The sequence below is a fragment of the Mytilus galloprovincialis genome, chromosome 6, assembly GCF_965363235.1.
Source record: "Mytilus galloprovincialis chromosome 6, xbMytGall1.hap1.1, whole genome shotgun sequence".
NCBI classification, from domain to species: Eukaryota; Metazoa; Mollusca; class Bivalvia; order Mytilida; family Mytilidae; genus Mytilus; species Mytilus galloprovincialis.
Window position 1 is genome coordinate 35,478,983 of NC_134843.1, and position 26,690 is coordinate 35,505,672.

Genomic DNA, 26,690 nt, shown 5'->3' on the forward strand with positions numbered 1-26,690 from the left:
TATAGTCTTAGTAATTATTCTTCCAATGTTAACGTCATTACAATAAATTCCTTTTGTATTTTATCCTGAGAAGAACATCGCTCGATACCTGATCGTCAGCAACACGTGGTAAGCTTGGATGGCATCGCTTCGTCTAATTTAGTTAGGATTTTTATTGATTTACATATATAGTTGTGATTTTAGTCAAAGAAATGGATTGTATTTTGATTTACTTATAATTGAAAATAAGTTTTGCAAAAGTTGTTTTTGAAAAGAGAGGAAAATGGCGGAACCAGTGAAAGATAAAATTGAAATGAATAGTCTGTTAGTGTCACCTGATGATTCGTCGCCTATTAATGATCCTAAAACTTCTCTCCATCTTCCGAGTCCGGGAACTTCGTATGGCAGTACACTAAGTGTCGGACCAGAGGCTTCTACTGCAAATTTATTGAAAATAGATTTAGAAAAGAAAATAAGCCGTCATACTGGAGAAGAAAGAGAGACATGGGGAAACCGGGCAGAATTTTTGCTTTCTTTAATTGGATATGCTGTAGGCCTGGGCAATGTATGGCGTTTTCCCTACCTTACTCAGAAAAATGGCGGTGGTGAGTACCTTTACAACAAAATTAAATTTAGATACATTTGTGTTTAGAGGACAGCTGATGCTCGTCTCTGTCTGTCGAATTTTCTCGTTTTGAAGACCCATTGGTGGCCTTCGGATGTTTTCTGCTCTTTGATCGGGTTGTTGATTCTTTGACACATTCCCCATGTCCATTCTCTTTTTTGAGTAAATTAAATGTTTAACTGGAAATGGACCATTATATCTTTCACGGTTATGACCAGTATTCGTGTTTGTCATTTCTTTCGAAGCATTCTCATGTTTAAGTGGGTTCTTAATGCTTAATTTGGTGTTCTGAGTTGTGATTTTGGTACATTTGTTTGTTTTCTGGTTATTTTCTCTTTTTTTGACATGACGTTGTTGGTATATTTTCAACTTATAAGGTTGAATGTCCCTTTTGTATCCTTCACCCCTCTCTTCACTTTTGTTTTGTTAATAGTGTTGCGGAATTTTCTTCGTCTTATAGTTTATTGTTGTCCAAATGGTGTCCTGTATCAAAGGGTTGAACTGTTCCGATTGGTGATTTTGAGTTCAAAAGAGAGGGTAAAGAATTTTGCAAACTACAATCAAAAGCAGAAAACTATCTTTGACAGATTTTTTCGTATATTTAAAAAATAGAATAGTTGGAAAGTATTTTTTGATCATATAACAAGACATTACGTTATTGTGTTGTTGTTTAGTTATGCAGGATTTTCATGAATAAGACATTATTCTTTTTTTCCTTTGATTAATCCAAAGACTATAAGCGTGCGCACTTCACTTAATTAAACAATCTATCTAGAGTGAACTTTGAATAAATATCAACAGCAATTGGCTTATTTAAATATATCACCAATAGAGACAAACGCTAATGGTTATTTATAAATATTATATTGAGGTTCCCATTATCCAAATAATGAGGAAAACAAATCGTCCATTACTACTATTACGAATTATACAAAACACATTATTCTTAAAATATTATAATTATACCATTACGCTTTAGTATAGTGATAATTAAAAAAAAAAAGATACCGTCACATGTTTTGTTAAAAGTATAAAGAATTTTTGTGTCAATGTCAGTGAGACACCAAATCAACAATACAAACAATAATTTGTCCCCAGTACACGGATACACCATCCGCACTACCATTTTCTATGATCAGTGGACCATAAATATGGGGGAAATCTTTAATTTGACATTTAAATTAGAAAGATGATATTATAGGGAACATGTGTACTAAGTTTCAAGTTGATTGGACTTCAACTTCATCAAAAACTACCTCGACCAAAAACTTTTACCTGAAGTGGACCAGACGGACGCAATTTACAAGTCTTTTAGTTATTTATGTTTTCTGGTCTGTGCGTTCGTCCGTCCCTTTCGTCCGTCTGGTCCGACGAATGCACCAGATCAACAATTTACAACACTACAAAAAATAAAGGCAACAGTAGTAAACCGCTGTTTGAAATTCATAAATCGATTGAGAAAAAAACCCAAATCCGGGTTACAAACTAAAACTAAGGGAAATACATCAAATAAAAGAGGAAAACCACGACACAACAGAAACACAACATTAAAATGCAACACACACAAAAAACACTATTATAAAGCAATGGCCACAACATTATAAAAAGAAATACACAAAAAGAGATGCGAGGTATAGTACGTCGATATGACACCAACCAAACGATAAATATACCCAAAAGATATCGAGAGAGCTACATACCTTCTTCAGAGCGGTCAGATTCCACCTTCGTATATCTCGGGCAATAAGATAGGTCTCCTCGACAATTACAGTTTACACTGATACAAATTAATGTCTTCATAGGAGAAACGTCTACTATATTTCTGGTTCTATTTTTAATATTTTTTTCTCATTAATAACTTTATATCATGTTCTTCTAATTTTAAATTGGCCTTATTACACTTGACGTCTACTATATTTCTGGTTCTATTTTTACTATTTTTTCTCATTAATAACTTTATATCATATTCTTCTAATATTAAATTGGCCTCATTACACTTGATGCCTCTTACCATAATTATACCCTACATTGCTCATATTATCATTTTATTACTTTGTGTTTTATGTAATGTGTATTTTACTAATAATTCATAACAATAATTGTATTATGATGTTTTTGTGTTTTGCCTAACAAGGGCCAATGATTGATATATTGAAACGATGTATAATGTCTACTGTCTAATGTTATCGTCTCAAATCCATCAGAACAAAATACCCCCGTCGACGTACCTCACGCGTTGCGATATTTCCTATCATCCTATACGTGGTGTATATCTTAATATCTTTACAGCAAACGTTACCTTTCAAATATTGAAATTAAAATGACCCAAGAGAAATCATGTTATGTCAGACTCGGTGTTATGATATAATCTTTATTGCTCGGATTTACTCATGGATTACACATGACGTGATTCTGTCGTTTTATGAATAAACTCATGCTCTAACTCCAATACAATGTTTGCACATGCGTATATTGACTACTGTAGAACAGTGAATTTTATCAAATTGGCATTCATTAAATATATTTCATGAACTTAAAATTTCGAAACATATATATCTAAATGCAAAACTTTATATACACTATATTTTTTTTTAATCGTATTATATACACAGTCGGTGACAATCAACAGATTATTTCGCTTGTGCTGATAAATGTTTCATAAAACACGTGCGGTCGTTCATATAAATTAACTTCAAGCAGACTAGACTATTATAGACAGGCATCTTATCGGAAGATGAAAGTGTAAACTAGAATATATGTACGATTCATGACTGATATATAAACTTGATGAAATAGCACCCTATTGATATACTTCACATGTAAAAAGTGACCTATATTAGCTGTACGTCTGTGTAAAGACAACTATATAAATAAAGGCAACAGTAGTATACCGCTGTTCAAAATTCATAAATCTATGGACAAAAAACAAAATCGGGGTAACAAACTAAAACTGAGGGAAACGCATTAAATATTAGAGGAGAACAACGACACAACATTAAAATGTAACACACACAGCAACGGACTAAGCATTAGACAACATCCGATGAGAATAACCAATATAACATCAAAACCAAATACATGAATTTGGGATAGAAAAGTACCGTGACACGTCTTATAGTAATGTGAATTCACACTAAAAAATAGGAGAAAACAAACGACACAACGGAAACACAACGTAAAAATGTTACACACACAGAAACGAACTATGATATAACAATGGCCATTTTCCTGACTTGGTACAGGACATTTTTAAAGAAAAAAATGGTGGGTTGAACCTGGTTTTGTGGCATGCCAAACCTCACACTTTGATGGCATTGTTAAATATAACATTAAAATGACAACATAATAATACAGGACTACAATACAAATAAATAGCAGAACGTATTAGGCATAGAAACACATGAGTAATAGATAACAAAAGGCATCAGGTTTAAAATTCATTACGTCAAAAACGCGCCTCTTCCAAACAAGACTTACGTGCTCATTCCTGTAAATTACTTATGTCACAAAACTTCTGTTAATATGTGTCAGTCAGAACCGATTGTTCGATTACGTCGTTAACGCTAATGCAATTGGCCTCGTGTAACTCATTCATAGATAACAACTCAATATTGTGTATACCATCGTGTAGATAGAGCCCAAATTAAACCTGATCCCCATAGTATCGCATAGTCCTACCATCTCAGTGATTTACGAAATGTCTACCGTTCAAGATGTGCCTAATTAGATTAAAATTAGAAAGATGTATGCTATTTTAGAGCTACATGTATTTATGTCAATAATATTAACGTTTTTAAGGATTAATAATTAAAATATTATAATTAAATGGATTATATTTCAATTAAACAAATTGAACAATTTTGGAAACTATGACGAAGTACATATGGGCGTTTTAATGTTGTTCTTTCACAATTACATCCAGGGTTATCTATTATGAAAATTTATTGCATGTCACGAGTTGTCAATTCAAATCTGTGTAAATTGAAATGAATTTTCCACGTGGTGCTGGAATCATTCATTTTGTTTCCTTATCGCAAAATTAACCTTTTTAAAATCTTGTTAAGATTTTAAAAGAAAGATAAATGCCGTTTAAAACAGGAATTTTATTAGCAACTTCTAACATTGAGTGGCGTAAAACGCAATTATCATGGTTTAATTTTTTCTTTTCCGTGGATTAACGGTTAACCTCTTTTTGAAATTACGTTGCAAATCGTAAATTAATTAATTGCTTTATTTAGACAAATCAGTGATTGTCAAGATTATTCAAAGAAAATAAAAACACAAAGTTGGTTAGAGATATAATATGGCCCCAACCTACGTTTAACAAAGGCAACAGACGTTTACCATTTTCAATGGTCATGAATCGATAAAGCAAAAACAAATCCGGAATAAAAGCTAAAACCAAACACATCATCATAAGAAGAAAACAAGGGAACACAATATGTTCTTTAACATATAGGTGTCAATGTTATTAACGATTCCCTAGACTCGGACACTTTCTTCAGACTCAGTAATGAGCTTCAAAGTTTTCTATGCTAAAATGAGTTATAAATTATGAAAAATTGGACCTAAATTGTCGCCACTATGCAAAAAGGTCAAAACTGCCTAGTAATAAATATTGCCAACTTCCAAAAAAAAATATATTGTAATGATAGTGAAATTAATATTCCTCACCTCAATGGCGCATTTTAGCTTTGTAATAGTGAATCGTCCATTTATAATTGATCGATTGCTTCGATTAACTTTCAATTTGCAAATACTGCATGCCTCATATATTGAGTTGCATGTAGGAATTGACAATGAGGTCGATTGAAAACAAAACAAAACTTTTCGTAATGCAGCTTTACAATTGTCAACTTTCTATTTCTATGTAGCAACATTCCAGCAGCGCCAGTCTACGGAGTTATCATGGGTATATTTCCAAGTTGATACGATATACAAGGGCTTGTATTTCCTATTTCCTATCATCTAATTAGAATTACTTTGACAGAGGTTTACTGCAGATCAGCAAGCTATTACACCAAGATTTCCGAATAGTGAAGTTGATATCATCTTTTCGTACGGACGCTATCACAAATAGATTTACATAATTGAATAACCATTTCACAGATGATAGCGGATATCCTCCGAATGTCGTAACTTCAATTCCATCCTTTTTCCCGAATGAAACATATTGAGTTTGACTTAATCTATCACTGGGTTTGTACTAACATGAGCAACACAAGAGTGCCACCTGTGGAGCAGAATTTGCTTATCCTTCCGGAGCACCTGCTCTCCCCCAGTTTTTGATAGGTTTTGTGTTGCTCAGTCTTTATTTTTAATGTTGTGTTTTATGTACTACTGTTTGTCTGTTTGTCCTTTATTTTCTTAGCCACGACGTTTGCAATTTTTTTGACATATTAGTGTAAAATTCCTTTGTTATGTTATATTTAGTCAATCTCTTTTTTTTTTATTTTTGTTGTTTTTTGACAGTCAGATTATTTCATTATATCATAAATGAAGATTTAAGAATGAAATTGAAAATTTGTGTTATGAAGTGAGTACACAATGACAGCATTGCCTTTTAGTAAAACAATATTATCATTAAAACAATCTATTTAATATAATAAGTAGAAAACCTATAATGTAAAACTGACAGCAGCTCTCATAAATATTTTGTAATAATGTCATTTATAAAGCACTATTATGCAAATAATTGATGTTGGGAAAAGTTACAACAGTGAATAATTTAAATTGATAAAAATAGAAACCACCATATCACTATTTGGCATTCAACAATAGACAATCACTATTACCGTGACAAATAATGAATCGTCTAGACAAGTTGTGAATGAATTTCAATAAGGATACCTTATATCTGATACGTACATCAAGTTCGCAATGGAAAACCAACAGGAAGGAATATTAAGACGAGTCCCTGCCTTGGACAGACACATACATATGCCACTGGGTCAAACTAGCTTTAGAATGTCTTAATAATAATCCAGTCGTAAGATAATGATGAATGCAGAAACAAACAATACAATGTAATTCAACATGTGTATGTGTCTGTCTTATGAGTCAAGAACCTTGTCAAAGGCTTTCTTCACACATATTATACTAAATGTTGCTTATGTGATAACTTATTATAATTGATCTATGGTCATTAGCATTTGATTTAAAGCCTTTATGCATTTGTAGTACAATAAATATTGACGAACATGATTTTAATTTCGTTTCCTTAATCACATTCGAAAATTTCTCGAATATGTGTATTTTCCATAAACTTTTCTATTTTCATATTATCAAAGGTGTTTTTGATTAAAATAGTCAACATTGTTCTTTACACAGTCTCGGCATCAGGTGTTCGATAAATACTCATACGTCATTAGATTCTTCGATAATAAGCTATAGCCAGATTATTTTCAAAGACTGTTCTGTCGTTCAAAAACATTACTAAATATAGATCTTTAATTTCAAAACCGATACATCATACATGACATAAACACCGTGCTAGTCGAGATTTCCTTTTGATGCAGTTTCAAGCAGCAATTTTTATCACTACAAAGATGTTTGATGTTGCTGTAAGTCATTCAGTGTTTTATTGTTTTATTAAAGAAAACTTTATTTATTTGCGAAAATGTGTGAAATTCTTCATGGTTGACAGTAAACATGAATGGTTTGTTTGATTTCTACTTAAATCATAAGACATTAAATGATGACAATAATGACAATAATGTGGCCATTTTTATAAATTTTCCGTTTACAACAAAAATGAATTTTTCAAAAGAAATAAGGATTTTTTATCCCAGGCATAGATTACCTTAGCCGTATTTGGCATATTTTTTGGGAATTTTGGAATCTCAATGCTCTTCAATTTTGTACTCGTTTGGATATATTAATATTTTGATATGAGCGTCACTGATGAGTCTTATTTAGTCGAAACGCGCGTCTGCGTACTGAATTATAATCCTGGTACCTTTGATAACTATTAACAGTAGTTATAAAAGTTATCAAACTTCAATACAGTTTAAATATCTTTGTCAACACATATATTTCAAATCAATGAACATCTTACAAACGAAAGAAGATATCTGTGAATTAACAATTGGTCTAAACTATTTGTCATGACACCAAACATTTAGTCAGTTACCAGTATAATATTTCCAAAAAAGACTCTGTCGTTTTAAACATGCTGCTGAAGTAAACATAACCCTGGCATGCAAATGCAATATTTTTTTTTAATTAAACAAGAGTATTTATTTCAATGGTCAAACTTATGCCACGAGATATATCGTAACTATGGTAAGTCTTGATTGAATTCTTTTATAAGGTGATGTGTGAAAAAAAAACACGACATGCTTGGTTTACTTACATGTAAGTTAATATCTAAATAAGAAAACAAGAAGATGATTGAAAATGATACAACAATCCATGAAAGTCCAAATAACGTGTTTGTAAGCAATTCTAAGTAACCTAATGGCCTTCATCAATTCATAAAACCCATACCTAGAGTCAGCTAAAAACAAAATGTAACGACAATCTAAGATTAACTTGCAATATTTATCTCACCACGTTAAGCTGCTTGATGTTAAGCATTAAAAGTATAATAAGAACAAATCTATCTGTGCAATTCAAAAACATGTTATTAGATATTATCATGACTTGTGTTTACTATAAAGCTATATATCCTGAATTTATTTTAAAGTTGTTAAAATCATATATGTTATCCTTTAAAATTACTATTCTCAAAAGCATGTATGGCATTTAAAGTATTGAATCCTGTATGATTGGTGAACATATGTATCCCCTGCGTCTACTCAATTTCTATTTTAGAATCCCTGTAAATTGAATGCTACGTTTATAAAAGAAATATCATATCTATCTCTAACCGATTTCCTTCACAGTTAATGTTTGATGAAAGTTTTTCGTCGGATAGATGGAAAGATAGAATTCAATTAATGTTGAATTTCGTCATGATAGTTTTTTAGTTCATGTAAACTTGCAAATTCGCTCGCTGCACCTGTGATATCGGATATGTTCCTTACGTCGTAACTACAATCCCCTTCCCTTTCATGAATGTGACTTACCGAATAAGACTATTTACCGGATTTATTATAAAATAAGCAACACGACGAGTGCCACATGTGGAGCAGGATCTGCGTACCCTTCCGGAGCACCTGAGATCACCAATAGTTTTAAGTGGGGTTCCTGTTGCTTATTCTTTAGTTTTCTTTGTTGTGTCATGTGTTATATTGTTTGTCTGTTTGTCCTCTTTCATTTTTAGCCAGGCGTTTTCAGTTTATTTTCAATTTATGAGTTTGACTATCCCTCTGGTATCTTTCGTCCCTCTTTTTCAAACATTGTGCAGACACAAACATAAAATTCCCCTAAATACATTCTTTCTTACTCCAACCCTTCGCAATCTTTCATCTTTTTCTTTTTTATGTATTAGAGTAAACGATGAAGGAGCAATAATAACTAGCTACATAATGTAAGATCTCTTATTTGATAGATCCTGACTGGAACGTCAAATTCAAAGTTACATGCAGCTAGCGTTTAGCTCTTCAACTTTTTTTTTACCATCTCAATGATTTTTTCTGAAATGCGTGAACTACAATCTAATTGAAAGATGTTTTTTTATAAACAGAATAAAGCAGCTTTTTTGCATAGTTATTCGCCCTTTTCTAAATATTCGTATATATATCATTCATTTTATACATATGTAAACTTTGTTAATTGTTTGTATCATATGTCAATACAGTTGATAAAGACAAGTAATGAAGAAGCAGAAAAAAAAACACTTTTATTTAACATCTAACTACGTTGGCATGAACAAAAAGTTGTCATGTACAATGTATCAACTTCTACAGAAATATCATAAAGAAATGCTACATAACTTTGTATGCAGCTATAAAATCCACACGAACATCTCCAGTTATCACATGTAACATGTAGACGATTTCTAACTCCATCCCTTTTGCAAGACAATTCTGTTAATATGGGTCTCTAAAACAAAATCTTCCTAGTTGGTTGATATTTTTGATTATCATATACTTTGACTAAATAACATATGATTTTTACCGTATGATAATAGCATTAAATTTACATAAATTCCATTCTTTCAAATTGGTGCCTAACGGGCTAAAATAAAATGTTTATCACATGCTTAGAATTTTATCACATGCCTTTCCGTAACGTTTTCGCATCGTTATTCCAATGATGCTCGGCAAATTCCAGAAAATAAACCTCAATAGTACGTTTTCAGTGAAAAACATTACAAAGTAGGGTACAAAATAATTATTTAGATACTGGAAAGCATATTGTTTGAAATAAAAAAAAAAAAAATTAAAAAAATACAACAACAAATAAATAATAAAATAAATGAATTTTTTTAAATTTTCAAACATAATTTAGAAAGTTACTTTAAAAATTGGAATTTTTCAAAAAGTGTTCATTATGTATATTGATGAATTATTTTCTGCGTCCATATTAGAATATATCATACTGCTGTGTTTCTTCTCTTTTGAGGCATATGATAGAAAGATTTCTTTTCGAATGTACTACACTTTGGGTCTGACGTCCGTGAACTTTTCACTCTTTGAACGTCTATTTGAGAATCACGTAAAAGTATCAACACAGTAATCTGTTATTTTTCTCCATTGTTGAAGCATATGATAAAAAATCATAACATGTAATTTTTCGTATCGAATGTATTATCAGCCCTCGGTCAATAAAAGCCCTCGAGCCATGTGGCTCTTGTGTTGATATTGAACCTAGGGCTGATAATACATACGATATGAATAACGCCTTGTTCTAATCTGATTATATTTAGCCTTGATTTTCTTTTTTTTTCCTTCTCGATATGACTCTCTCCGCCAAACATTGGTTAATCCATCAATATTATAAGAATACATAAAAGTCCAATATGAATAGGATATTGTTGTTTATTTGTCATTAAGAATGTAAAAGCTTTTAAGTGAATATCAATGTTGTACCTTGGGAACACTTATACCATTGACAGGTCCATCAGAATCAATAGAATTCTTACTTTTTCTAGTCTATATCAATCCCATTTGTCCTAATAAGTAAAATGATATTACTTCGTTGATTAATTACTACAGCAAAGCGCTGTCAAGTACAATGAAAAAGAGTATATTTGTCATATTAGAGGTGTGAGAAATACATTGCCTTGTCGGCAAAAAGTAGTTCTTGTGTTACCAAAAAAGGAGAGTCTTAGTTTCTCATTTCATATTTATTAGTTTTTATTTTTGTATTTTATGTCGGGGTTTTCTAATTATTTAACAAGTTAAAACGTGTGTTGTAAGATTTTTTGTAAAAAAGATTGATTAATTTACAGGTTGACCATATGAATTATGTAATATATTGCTACGGAGATTGCATCAGTAAAGGTGTTATCATATTCTCTTTTCAGAAACACTTTGTTTAAATAAAACATTACTGGTCGAATTTGAGATCCCAAATGACATTTCTTCACTTTAATGGCAAAACGTTATCAATCGAATCATGTATCTGTACTTGTCATATCTTCTAAACAGTTGTTTTTATACATATCAAAATACAGACAAAGGTTTTTTTCCATTCAAGTGAGGTTGACATGCCTTTTCGAAATAGCATTAGCTACAAGATATTATTTTTCTTTTGTTTTGTTCTGTAATTTATGAAAGTGAAATAGTTAAATAAAGGCAACAGTAGTATACCGCTGTTCGAAAGTCATCAATAGATTGAGACAACAAGAAGTCCGGCTTATAAGCGATATTTCGCTTTTCACATCCAGATTTTTTCAGTTTTGAACTATTCTCTTGCAAATGAACATTTCGACCTCATTGAATCCATATTCATGTGACCTTCAATTTAAAACCTCAGCTAGAGATGAGTTACGCATGTCTCAGGCATAATCAGTTATTAAAATAAAGCAATGAAAATGAAACAAGGATAAACTATTTGATTGACGGATTCGATCCTCAAAAAAGTCATTCCCTTACAGATCAGAACGATGATTGACATATAATTTTTAGCATTGATATGAAATCAAACAGACCTTAGAAAATCCAACTGCACGAGTTTGGTTTATATTTAAGTCTATTTTAATCTATATTCGTTGATAATCCTTCGGTATTTATCGCCTCTTTTGCGGTGGGTTATATGACAGTCGGCAGTCTTTGGAGGTCACCTCGACGGTTAATTAAATGGCGTCTAGACTAAAACTCACAATAAATACTAATACATGTCATCGGGCCCAACCATTGTTAATTGTTTGTTTTACACTTTTGATAAGGCGATATATGTATTATTATGTTATACATCAAAAACAAGGATCTGGGCTGATATTTTATGTCATGATATGCATAACATTACTGCAGTTAAGATTAATTCCGAATGGACGGACGTTTTTGCATGTTCTATGATAAGTTAGTATTTCGATTGACTATACTAACTAATAAAAGTAGTTTAATGCATATCAGCCTAGATTATTGAAACTATTTGATCAGATATGCATTAAAGTATAACATATATCTGAGTATTCACACAATAACGAAATTCAATTCTTGAATCATTCGAATTCATACTTTGAATCAAACATTGATATGACTTTTACATCGGTTGGCATTGCACACAGTGAACTGCTGTTGTTATAGTTGAAACATGTTTTGAATTAAAGTTTTACTACAAAATACAACGAGGTAAATCGCTCTCATTTTTAATGGATTTGAATCCCATTAAGGTGGCTCATACCATTTTGTAGTCCAAGACTGTATTTGAAATTACCTTTAAATTAATTGACTATTTTATATTGTAAATTTTGGTTTTGATTATCCCAAACTACTCTGCATTAGGTCTCGAACATACGTATACATTATTACAAAACCAAGTGTCATGGGCACTGGATTATATTGTGCACGAAGTGTTGAGTTCATGCTCACAAAAACTGTTTACTCTTTGTTTTCTTCATTATTGAAAAGAAACTACAACTTTAGAGGAATGCAAATGGTTTTACCGCTACCCACAAAAATACAAAAACCGTAACACTCTATTAAAAGATTATATATCATTACATTACAGAGGACATGTTCTACCTATACAAGATATTTAAAGAGAAGGGAGCAAAAGTTTTTGAACGTACACATAACTCATACATTTCAGCACTTCTTTGTTAATAAGCCTTCGTGTAATCTTTTACCCAATCACCTCACATAATTTCGTGTTTGGAATTAAATGTTGGTACAGAGGCAAAGGTATTTAGAAGACAAGTTGATGAATGTAGTTTAAATATTACCGTATTCTTGGACATTATTGAATGGCAGCGAACAGTGTTCTCGCTTCATCATGATAATTATAGTGTCACACAATGTATTTCCAGACTTAACATTATATATCTTCAAATGATATATCTCGCTTTTGAACAAGCTGTTGAACAGCCGTATACTACTGTTGCTCATTTTTAGATAGTCATTTAAAACATGATTTGCATACAAAAAAGTAAAATCACAAAAATACTGCGAGATAATTCAAAAAGGTAAGTTCCTAATTAAATGAGAAAATCGAAAGCTCAAACACAAACAATCCGTTGCTATACAATTCGTGTGTTGACATTGCTGTTCAAATCATTTGCATAAAAGCATAAAAGCAAAATTGTTGATTGACTTTGACTAAATAATTACCGAATTACAATCTCCTAAAAAGAAATATAAATAATAACTTGTTAATTTTCATGCACAACTACGTAAAATCCTTATTACTTGTAAGCAAAGCCATTTTCAATACCAGTAAAACTTTTGAATACGTCATTAATACAACATATCAAGGACAGCTTTCGTATGAGCCAAGGTTAATATACCATGATCTAGCAGTATTATATAGAATCATGAAGAATATTAAAGAATTTCAATAAACATCAGTAATTATAGAAAATAAAACACGAGCAAACACCAGAAGGTGAATTTTCCCGTTTTATAACCTTGTCTTTTAATTAAAGATAGTATATGTTTAATTTCATGAAATGTCAAATACATTTAGTTATTATTACTTGTAAACTATTTCCAATACCAGTAAAACTTTGATAAACACCATCAATACTTCAGATCAGTTAAGGATACCTTTAGTTGTTAACTATGAATAAACCAAGGTAATACCATGATCGACTAGTATTATAAAGAAGCACGAAGGATATTTGAGAATTTCAATAAACATCAATAATTTGCTTTAAGAGTAATTATCTTCTCAGTACATTGCATGCTTATAAGAATCGATCGTATTCACCTTTTGTGAAATCTCTATCTATTGACTTTGAGCTATTTTTAGAGAAGGTGAAAACACTGCTGTTTTGTTTGATTTTTTTTTTTTATTACTGCCTTTGCAATATTTACAATGTTGTTTCAACATGTTCAAACAGTTAATGTTAAACGAATGATACATTTGTATCATTGAAATAGAATGAAATTCAAAACAGTGTGGCTGTGGCCATTGATTGACACATTAAATTCATCCATTGACTGGGACAATTTAGGTTAACGTTTGTATGTAACGACCATTGCTCACTGTGTACTTTTTAAAGACACTTTAACTATGGGGTCACCAAAGGTCCTCAACACCTTAATAAAGTATTTTGAAAAATTAATCAGGAATAACACGATGTTTTGATTTATATCAATTGTATAAATCAAAACATAAAGGTTATTCCTGATTAATTTTTCGAATTATTTCATAATTAAAGGCGTTAAGAAACCTTTGATGACCCCACTGTTTAAATGTCTATCGTAGGTACGTCGTGAACAGTGGTCGTTATAGACAAACGTTCACGTAAATTGTCCCAGTCAATGGATGACTTTAATGTGTCAATCAATGGCCACAGCCACACTGTTTTGAATTTCATTCTAAATGCATCAGTACAATATATAATAAAATATATATGTGATAAAATGTCACATGTATACACACATTTCCCGGAAATAAGGAGTACATATAATGAATACAGTGGATGTGCGTGGAAGGAAGAGAAACAAAGAGAAAATGCGCCCCTGCAAAAAGGCGAATCTTCCCGTTTCATAATATTGGCTTTTAATTTTAGCTGTCTTATCAGAAAGGTTCCCAAAATTTTGTGTTTTTGTGATTTTAAAAATAATATCTTGACTTTCATTTTAAAATCTGCCTCTGAGAAAACCTCTGGGTTGAATTATGGCAACATTCTTGTTGACTATGTTTTCCTGTAATGCTTTGGAAACATGTGATGACCTAGTTACTTATCATGTAAAAACGAGCAAAACATTTCTTTTGAATCTTGCATGGATAGCGAATTTTGTAATGGAATGATATGTGTGATATATTATCAACGAACCTTGAGAGCACTTTCTAATTATTACTATCTTTTTCCGATTGATCCAATGGAAGACCAGTAAGCTCTTCTGTCACTTGTTACTACATTAATCAGCCTACTTTTAATTTGATGAAAGTAAACATATGTTACCATTCATTGAATTAATATCACATAAATATTGAACTTTTGGTTCCCTCTAGAGTAAAATAAAACGTCGGCTTATCTGTTTTTAGATATTCATATATTATAAATGGTTGACAATTAATGGCAGTTATATCAATCTGCTTTCTGAACAAAACCATACGTTGATGATATTTGTCATTTTCTGATGTCTCTTGTAGATATTTCATAGTCTCTTAAAAAAAACAAAAATCAAAACTTTTCATCCAACAGAACAAGTTAGACCAAAAAATGTCAAATTCCGGATTTGACAGAGTCATTTTCTGACGAAAATGGTTAGTTTAAACCCGGTTTTATCATGTTTCTAGTTAATTAAACTCCCAGTTGTATTACAATCCTTTTTTGCGCATCTAAATTATATAATACCTTGTACGCGATGTAAAGAAATTTGATAGACAGTTTTGTTTAGTACATGTACATGTACCTCAAATATTTATTTCGTAAGAAAAAACATGAACTTATTGAACAAGGAATTGAGCTGGTTTTGAACAGCTATGTTCTTTTTAAACACGTTGTGTCTTTGTATAGCCAAGTTGATTAAAAAAATATAGAATAAGAAAATAATTGTTTAGGATTAGTATGGGACGAAAATAAAAACATTGATAAAAAGACAATAAAACATACAATTATAAACAGCGATACAAGACAAATTATTTAACAACAATGCGAACTCTGGAGAAAATCCATTACACTTATGACTTCTTTATTGTTACAAACTATGCAACTGTAATTTAATTGATTTATATCGCTTATTCATTTTGTAAACAATTGAATTAGAAAATGAAAAAGGCATTGAACTGATTAAAACATCCAAACATAAATTCTTCAGGAAACAAACAAAACAGATAATGTTAAACAAACGTAAAACAATACTTAATAGGATTAAACAAATTAAATATGGTTGTGGCATGACGCAAATACTTCATGGAAGTTCTTGCGATTTAAATTCTTAATTCTTGTATTCTCAAGACTGCATTCTCCATTTGATGTCAAAAGATAAAGAAGTATATCATAACCCAACACATTCTTACAAATAAATGGTGGGCTGAACCTAGTTTAAGGGGGCTCGCTGGTCTAAATCATTTTTTTTTCTTCTAAATATAGGATTCCGCTATATTTTTCTATAAATGAACTTTATCTCATACTTAATAGAAAAATCAAATAAAAAAATGGGGTCGCCGTTCATTTACGCTCACAATCTGCCTTCGAAAGAAGTATACATTTTTGTAAGAGAACTTTTTTTCTGTTGAACTAATAGGAGAAAAAGAGGTAATATCGAAATAAAAAAAGAACAAAAATCTTACAATAGTTTAGTTTAAATACAGCTTATTTGAAAATAATTTAATTTTGGATGTAACGCGTCTTCTGATTGGCTAACGTTATTTTGTTATCAGTCCATGAACTTAACTTAATCACGCGACCGTGACGTCATCAACGTTTTTTCATGGTTTTCTACGGTTTAAAATGGAATTAAGAATTAAATTATAAGAAATGACTGTATTATTTTTTCTGTCTATTCCAAATAACATAAAAAATGTGGTGCACACTGTTAAATAACCCTCTACGCGCGTTAGTCAGTGTGCACACATTTTTTTTATGTTATTTCTTCATAGACAGAAAAAATATTACAGTAATTCCTTAAATAATAATAAAAAATATAGGTCACCGATGATTTAAATAAGATATTTCAATTTTAATGCCAAAACATGGCATTTTTGCACCAAAGGGAGATAATTTGGAGCTTTTTTCAATGAAACATACATTTTAAAAGTCATCTTGGGCCAACACGAATTGATTTATTTGAATAGTTTTTTGTACAATATGATAAAGTAAGCACTAATAAAGTAATAAATAAAATTTGTAATGAAAAAAAAATAAATTCTGAAGTTTTTATACCCTCGAGCCTCCTTAATGGCTAGCCAAACTTCTCGCTTAAATGGCAGTGGTGTTATTGCCTTCAATGTCAGTCAGTAAAAACTCATTAAAGATACTAAGATTATGAAGGTAGAAGATGGTCTTTCCTGCTACAAACATAAGCCATCTAGAAGTAATGTTTTGACATAGGAGAAGTACACACATACATATATATATATATATATATATATATATATGTATGTATATTCTGCATTCGTTTCTAATCAGGCTTCAGTAAAAGTGCAGATACATTGCCATGTCATACTTTCTAGACCTGAATCAAAGAGGAATCCTAGCCTCGTCAGATGGTTCCTCCTAAACAAAGTTAACTATATCCTTGATAACTGCTGTTAGGACTCTCCAATCTAGTCCTATGCCATAATGTTGGGATTTTAAAGCAATGTTCACCGTACGTTCGCATTTGAAATACTTTGTCATAATTTATGAGGTACCTGGGCCTGTTTTTCATCTTACATAATCCACTGTAGGACGTATATTATCCAGTAAACCCGTGACATTGAACAGTGACTTTTTTAGATACATTTGGTTAATTACAAAAAAAATAATATATTATCAATGGAATACTGTTCTCATATTATTGTGTAAAGGTAGAATATTTAATTCATGTCGATGTCTTACAAAAATAAATGTTTGAATTTAGTCGATAACTTTCATGTCCATACTGATCATTTTAAGTGTAATAAAGATATTTTGATTACTCTTTTAGCAAGAACAACAGGAAAACTGAGTCAGTTGTAATTGTCGGTTATTGATTGTATTGACTTCCTATAAGATAATATTAATACACGGTTTTAATGACGCAGCAACTATTTACTTTTACCTGCAGAAGTTTACTTTTCGCGTTTAAAGTATTCCGTGATTTACGTCTTAAGTCTATATTGGTATCATTTCCTTAGCTCTAAATAGTTCTAATTTTAAAGCAATATAAAATTGAGGCGGATAGGCCAACAAAATTATTGACTTTATACATCACATCGTCATTAATTTATCAAGAAATTATTCTCAGATAATTAAAAAATCATGTTCTGAAATAAAGAAAAAAAATCTGATTCTGCTTAAATTAATGTAATTGTCATAAAAAAGTATAGCAAAACATAGAATCTCTTACAAATCTTCTTCCATCCAATTTCCTGAAGAAAAACTGTGTTACAGAAATTAAAACGATCTTAAAGACTTTCATTACTACGTATTACCATAACCAAAAGTCGGGAACCATTATTTAGGCATACAAATTCCACAATAAGTAAAAAGAACATTTCTATCATTTACATAGGGTTATTTAATGTATACATGAACTAAACACATTTATTCTAAAAACAGTTGTTGGCATGACACGGGTTATGTTCTTCTCATATATGTTATGATGGTATGATACTAAACCCCTAACGGGACGGATTGTGCCTGATGTTCATATGATGAAATCATAATCTTTCAGTCAGTTTAATTGAAGTCTGGAGCTGGCATGTCAGTTAACTGCTAGTAGTCTGTTGTTATTTATGTATTATTGTCATTTTGTTTATTTTCTCTGGTTACATCTTCTGACATCAGACTCGGATTTCTCTTGAACTGAATTTTAATGTGCGTATTGTTATGCGTTTACTTTACTACATTGGTTAGAGGTATAGGGGGAGGGTTGAGATCTCACAAACATGTTTAACCCCGCCGCATTTTTGCGCCTGTCCCAAGTCAGCAGCCTCTGGCCTTTGTTAGTCTTGTATTATTTTAATTTTAGTTTCTTGTGTACAATTTGGAAATTAGTATGGCGTTCATTATCACTGGACTAGTATATATTTGTTTAGGGGCCAGCTGAAGGACGCCTCCGGGTGCGGGAATTTCTCGTTACATTGAAGACCTGTTGGTGACCCTCTGCTGTTGTTTTTTATTTGGTCGGGTTGTTGTCTCTTTGACACATTCCCCATTTCCATTCTCAATTTTATGAATATGGTAATATAGTTTGGTCATTTTAGTACACAATTGTTATACGCTATATCACTCTGACGTCATAAACATATCAATGTTAACGTTATTATCGAAACTGACCATAATTTATGTCTATGCATGTCTTCTAGTTATTTTTTTCGTTGTTGTTAAATCACTGTTCAATGATATCAACATTTTTTTCTTTCCTTTGTATTCATATAGACATTTGAGTTCTATATTACGATATTCATATATTAATGATTTTCTAAAATTTATATTTCTTGTTAGCCATTTAAGATGATACACAAATCTCGAACTGATTTTTTTCCCGTGGTCAATAGGCGTAAACAACGTCATCGAACAATTAGTTTTTACGGTGGCGTAATAGCATAAGAATTAAAAATGAAAGTGCACGAATTTGAGCTTACTCTACTGTACTAGGTCACACGAATGATACGAAGAATGCACATGAATACTGACTTAGCTAGATTATCAAACACATGTACCTTTGGAATTGGACACTTTGTCGACTGACTTAGCTAGATTATCAAACACATGTACCTTTGGAATTGGACACTTTGTCGACTGACTTAGCTAGATTATCAAACACATGTACCTTTGGAATTGGACACTTTGTCGTGATATACTGTAACTACACTGGATAAGGGCGTAATCGATAAGTTGCAATATATTAATCATTATTAATTCGAAGTAAAAATTGAATGCACTTAACGTTTTAAGATAATATTTATCATTCATTATAAAACGGAACAGTAAAAGTTATACCCAGAATGCATCAATCTGATGAGTCAGATGGATTGATTGATTGATTGGTGCACGTTCAACGCCTTTTTCAGCAATATTATGCTATTTGTTGACGGTTCTAAAGAGTAAGACTCAGTGTTAATTTGCTTTCCAGTGTTTGTCAAAGTTATTGAAATGTAGAAACAAAAAAAAAAACAACATTGGTTTAGGATTGGTTGAATCGAAATAAGCTTATAAATCAAAATGAAGATAGCGCATAGTATACCCGAATAGTTCTTTTGCTTTGTAATCTGTACTGATTCTGACCAAAACAATTAAGAATAGTTTGAATTATCTACTATTGTTCAAATTTATCTAATAAATCAATCTTTATTCTGAAGAATGATTGTCTAAAGGATATGAAACCCATGTGACAAATATGTAGTTTTCTTACTCGGATCCCAATTTTAAAGCGATTGTAATCTGAACAGTTCTCCAATAGTAGGTAAAATGTTCGTTTACTTTGCTTTATTTTCTCATATTCATTTCTCTCTATAGAAGGAGTACATTTCCATGCGTTTATAGCAAAAATACTGACAAAAGTCGACCTCTTTTTAGAAAAATCTCTTTAAAAAAATAAATATTAAGATACACAAATTACAATAACAGATGCTGAATTCACTAGAAATTTCACCAAGAAGTCATATTTTACCAGAAGTTCCGATGCTGAATTGTAAATCGATTAATGTCGTCTACGGATTATAGTGCAACATTTGCTGATTGGTATACGTCGGTGAAACGAAAAGAAGGCTAAACAATCGTATGTGCGGTAATAGATCAGACATTAACCTCATGCAAACGACATTCTTTATCAGCATTTTAATCAGTCCGATCATTCCATCTTTTCTATGACAGTTCGCATTATCGAAAAATATATCATAGCTCTAACAATCCTATCTTGCAACGCCTCTCCGTAGACAAAAGCGGACTTCTGGATTAGACAATTGGGAACTGCGACACCATATGCATGGTTGCAATGACAAAATTGATGGTATAGGTATTCTATCTAGTCCTTCGTGTAGCTCGGTGAATGTGATGAATATTTTCAACTCCTCTCCTCGACGTAGACGCAGTCATATTCATCGTCATTATACATCACCTACTCTGCACGATGTCTCAATTAATGACTTGCTGCCATTTATATGCACCACGGCAGGATCTGCTTACCCTTCCAGAGCACCTGAGATCACCCCTAGTTTTTGGTGGGGTTCGTGTTGTTTATTCTTTAGTTTTCTATGTTGTGTCATGTGTACTATTGTTTGTCTGTTTGTCATTTTTAGCCATGGCGTTGTCAGTTTATTTCCATTTATGAGTTTGCCTGTCCCTTTGGTATCCTTCGTCCCTCTTTTATACAAAAGCCGCTAGATATTCATCACATTCGCACGAAACTATATTCATTACCCCTTTCTTAACTTCATTCTCTGTTCCATCTATGTTTGGAAACCACTGTTACAAACCCTCGTTCATACCAATACAAACTGGAGAGTTGTCTCATTGACACTCATATTACATCTTCCTATATCTATTTACATCTATAATTTCGGATAATGCAAGTCACAGACTTTTCAAGCCAGTTCGCATTGGAAAAGATAAAAAATAGAAAAGATCTTTCTTTAATCTTTCCTTTGCCAACAAAGGTCTCGATGGCGTCAACTTAGGCAATATCCTTTATCATAAATTAGTTCAATCGAAATCACTTCCTTATTTCAAAGATCAGTCTGTACCAATCATTTCTTATACCTATACTAAACCTATTGCAACTAAAATTTTCAATTACAAACAGGTCTTGCAAGATCTCAATATTGACGACTTCAAGTCTAAACCTCCTGATTGCACTTGTGCTAGTTTCAAATTCACATATAATCCGGCTAGCCATGTTATTACCGGTGACCTCAAAATTGTTACTAACACTTCCCTACGAAATGTGTTATCAAAAGGTCCGATATATCGTGAGCCTAAATCCATCAATTGGAAATACAACTTTACAATTTTGATGGATTCAGTCGAAGATTATGCCAGGCAATGGGCCAAGCGCGAGAAGGAAGACGTAGACACTCTTTCAAAATGGATTAGGGCAGTAAGGTCGTTGATACAAATCAGAATTAATAAACTGAATGGGTCTATCAATGCCCATGCTACGTCAATCTTTAAAGACCCAAATATTTTGCAAACGCTTATCCTACCTCCATGACAAATATGTTGTTCTCCCCCTAGATAACGCCCAAACAACATCGTTTGTGTGTGTAAAACTCATTACATTAACTGCTTGATAAAAGAAATAGGTATTGACAATTCACTTGGAAACTCAACATGTACCCTCACGACACTTACCGAAGAGGACATCCTGGATAATGATCGGTCTGTTATATGTTCCTTTGGAATTTCAATCAAAGATGAAGAAAAGAATCTTCCATCACTGTATTGGATACCTAAACTACATAAGTGTCCTTACAAACAACGGTATATTGCTGGGTCTTCCAAGTGCTCCACGAAAGCTCTTTCTAAATGATTAACATCTATTTCATCAGCAATCCAAGAAGGGCTTCAAAGTTATTGTGAAACTGCCTATTCTAGAGGTGGCGTGAATCAGATGTGGATACTTAAAAATTACAAAGATCTTTTAGAGTACATACAATCTAACTCTCTTTCATCTTGTAATAGTATTAAAACATTTGACTTTTCTACACTTTACACAAGTATTCCACATTCCAAAATCCATAAATCCTTCTTTGTAAAGGATCACTATGGTTCAAACAAAAATTCTCTGAAACTGACATTATAAAGATACTTGATTGACAACATATTTGTTACGTTCGAAAAACGTGTTTTTCAACACACTGTCGGCATTCCAATGAGAACAAATTGTGCTCATCTTCTTGTCGACTTGTTTCTTTATTATTATGAGGCTGACTTCATACAGGAACTTCTTACGAAAGATAAGAAGTTAGCAATATCCTTCAACTCTACTTTTCGCTAAATAATTCAAAATTTGGTGACTATGTTGAACGCATCTATTCAATCGAGCTAGAGATAAAGAATACTACAGGTACAGTTAAGTCGGCATCATATCTTGACTTACATCTAGAAATTGACAATGAGGGTCGGTTGAAAACAAAATTCCAATTGTGAACTTTCCATTTCTAAGTAGCAATATTCCAACAGCACCTGCATACGGGTATAAATCTCCCAATTGATACGATACTCCCGTGCTTGCATTTCCTATCATGATTTTCTTGATAGAGGTTTGCTGCTCACAAGAATCTATTAAATCAAGATTTACAAATGGTGAAGTTGAAATCATCCCTTCGTAAATTTTACGAACGCCATCACGAGCTGGTTGACCGTTATGGAATAACCGTTTCATAAATGATATCGGATATGTTCCTTACGTCGTAGCTACAATCCCCTTCCCTTTTATGAATGTGACCTCCCGAATAAGACTATTTACCGGATTTGTAATCAGATAATCAACATGACGGGTGCCACATATGTAGCAGGATCTGCTTACCCTTCCAGAGCACCTGAGATAACCCCTAGTTTTTGGTGGGTTTCGTGTTGCTTATTCTTATATTTTCTATTTTGTGTCATGTGTACTATTGTTTGTCTTATTTATTTTTAGCCATGGCGTTGTCAGTTTATTTTCAATTTATGAGTCCCTCGCGTATTTTTCGTCCCTCTTTTATCCAAGTGAGAGGGTTAGCGCTATAAAACCAGGTTAAATCCACCATTGTCTACATTTGAAAATGCCTGTACCAAGTCAGGAATATGACAGTTCTTGTCCATTCGTTTTTGATGCGTTTTGTTATTTGATTTTACCATGTTATTATGGACTTTCCGAATTGATTTTCCTCTAAGTTCAGTATTTTTGTGATTTTACTTTTTAAGTATAGTCATATGTTTTTAAAATGAATGTCTGAAATTGTGGACGGTGACCCATGGACCCCTCTTGTTTTTATCAATTTAACATTCGACTCATAATATTAGAAGAACAATTTTCCACTATTCACATTCTGTCTAAGGAGCATGACACAGTTTATTATATCCTACAAGGTCTGTTAACGGATTTTGATATGAAGTAATCAATGAGATGATGTCATTACAGAAACTAATTCAATTAGTACTGTATCTGATCACGAGTATCTATTGTTTATCTAATTTGTATAATTTGTCTTTTATATTATACATTATGTTATAGCTTTCAGATATCAGTTTTATTTGATTAGGAATATATGATTGACAAACGTTCAGGTTAATTTTCATTGATTTGATATTGTAGATTCAATATTTTTAAAAGGCGATTTTACTGTTTTGTTTCATAATACTAACCTTCTATGCTTCTCTCTGTTTTCTCTTGAATGTTGACCCTTTCATATTTAGATAAGCGGGTTGTTAGTTTGCATGACAAAAATGTGTCGATAGTGCAAACAATGAAATGACAATAACAGTTTAAAATAACCATCATATCAACCTGATTAGAAACAGTTACATTTTATTCATCATCAATGATAAACTCGCTTCTTCATACATTTACTTTGGCTACAACCGTCAGTTACTTTGTTTACTTTGGCTACAACCGTCAGTTACTTTGTTTACTTTGGCTACAACCGTCAGTTACTTTGTTTACTTTGGCTACAACCGTCAGTTACTTTGTTTACTTTGGCTACAACCGTCAGTTACTTTGTTTACTTTGGCTACAACCGTCAGTTACTTTGTTTACTTTGGCTACAACCGTCAGTTACCTTGTTTACTTTGGCTACAACCGTCAGTTACTTTGTTTACTTTGGCTATAACCATCAGTTACCTTGGTTGATAAAGTTTGATTTTGTCAGTGAACTTCTCTTTTATTTTTTTACCTTTAGGTTCTGTAGTTTTGTTATTTTTTTTCACAATCGGAATTTCTTTTCCCAAAAATGCCTTCGTATTGTTTCTTATGTTTTTTTTGTCAGAACTCTGCAACAACAAAAAATGCCACTAAAACCTCAACCTTGGTCCCCTTGAATGCAAATTTCTGAGGAAAAAACAGAGGCGATAGCATGAAGATAAGTTCTGTTAATTGCTTTGTAAGAAGAATATTGCTTTGACATTTATCGGTTTCGTGTTAATGTATGGATACTTTAAAGGTTAAGAAAGTTGTGGGTCAAATTTAGACATACAATTTCCGGAAAGTTCTACTTTTGAAGCTGTATATGGAACAATTATTCACAGCCTCGTCCTGACTTTACACGCTATCAGTATTGAATTTAGAATACATTAATTTGTACTTCTATTCCATAATTGCTTAATGCGGCTTTCTGCAAGTAGTGTCTCTATGGAGACTTAGTATTTCTGTATCATCCTGATCTGTATAAGAGGATATTAAGACTTAACTTCAAATTTGACATATTTGTTGTAAGAAAAGGGGGGGGGTAAAAATATATCTGTGTAATACTGATATATTGGAACATTACTTATCTGCAATTATCTATGGCTGACTATATCGATTGATCTTTAATATAATGAAAGTATATCTATTACATACATTTGTACTATTGTGTTGGGAACATTTAATAAAATAATCTTCTTTTCCTTTGTAAAAGTTTTTGTACATTGTATGCAAACAGGTTTGCGCTTACATTTTTAAAATACCCTTTCTTTCCAACCACTTGAAGTTTTCTTTCGGTGGCAATTTCATTTACAAATAAGTCAATGTATAAAAGGAATATATGAACCCATCTAGTGGACATGTTTTGTTAAAGGTTATCTAGGTTTCCAATGACAGTTTGATTAACGCTTATTAATTATTGTTTACAAGCTTCTGGTACGAAGTAAATAAGTTAGGAACCTATATATGGACATAATCTGTTTATCTGATTTACTAATAACACATTAAATCCGGTGAAGTTTTTAAATGAAAACAAGATACAATATTCCCCCACAAGAAGGTAAATATGAAGATTTGTAAAGGACGACACGAGTTGACTATAGAAGCATCACTATACTATAACTAAAGTAGTAATTTGTTATAAAAGGTAATAGGATTATAATTGAAAACGCCAGACGCGCATTTGCCTACATAAGACTCATCAGTGACGCTCAGACCAAAATAGTTAGAAATCCAAACAAGTACCCCGCCACATTATGTATGTGCTTGTCCCAAGTCAAGAGCCTGTAATTCAGTGGTTGTCGTTTGTTTATGTGTTACATATTTGTTTTTCGTTCATTTTTTTTTTACATAAATGAGGCCGTTAGTTTTCTCGTTTGAATTGTTTTACATTGTCTTATCGGGGCTTTTTATAGCTGACTATGCGGTATGGGCTTTGCTCATTGTTGAAGGCCATACGGTGACCTATAGTTGTTAATGTCTGTGTCATTTTGGTCTTTTGTGGATAGTTGTCTCATTGGCAATCATACCAAATCTTCTTTTTTATAAGTACAAAGTTAAAGAGCATTGAGGACCCAAAATTCAAAAATGTTATGCCAAATAAGGCTTAGGTAATCTATTCCTGGGATAAGAAAATCCTAAGTTTTTTCAAAAAATTATAAGTTTTGTAAACAGGAAATTAATAAAAATGACCATATAATTGATAATCATGTCAACACCAAGTGCTGAATACTGGGCTGGTGAAACGTCCACCAGCAGTGTCATCGACCCAGTGGTGTGAGATACACTATTCCAATCATCTGATCATCTGAGAGATATCAGCAATTGTCAATCAGTTTGTGATCTACTGATGTATTATTTAACACGTTATATATTGTTTGATCTATGATGACGCAACCCATACATGACATTTCAATGGGTATACTAATTCCCGTTGAGTTGTTCGTTTACTAAAGTTAAGCAAATTATTTACAGAAGACTTCATACAGGTTGGTGTTCACGTTTTGAAAATGATATCTTTGCTTTACAGATGAAGAATGTTTTGTGTGAATATGAATATCGAAGGTTTATGA

The 26,690-nt window shown here is 32.1% G+C and overlaps 1 protein-coding gene across 1 annotated transcript in view; it reads left to right on the forward strand.

Moving 5' to 3' along the window:
- The first annotated feature begins 105 nt into the window (after positions 1-105).
- Positions 106-26,690, forward strand: part of LOC143079467 (sodium-dependent neutral amino acid transporter B(0)AT3-like) — a 51,289-nt gene continuing 24,704 nt past the window's right edge. The window contains exon 1 of the mRNA XM_076254816.1: positions 106-584. Within this exon, the coding sequence (XP_076110931.1) occupies positions 263-584 (322 nt within the window). The 5' untranslated portion in view covers positions 106-262. The remainder of the gene's footprint in view (positions 585-26,690) is intronic.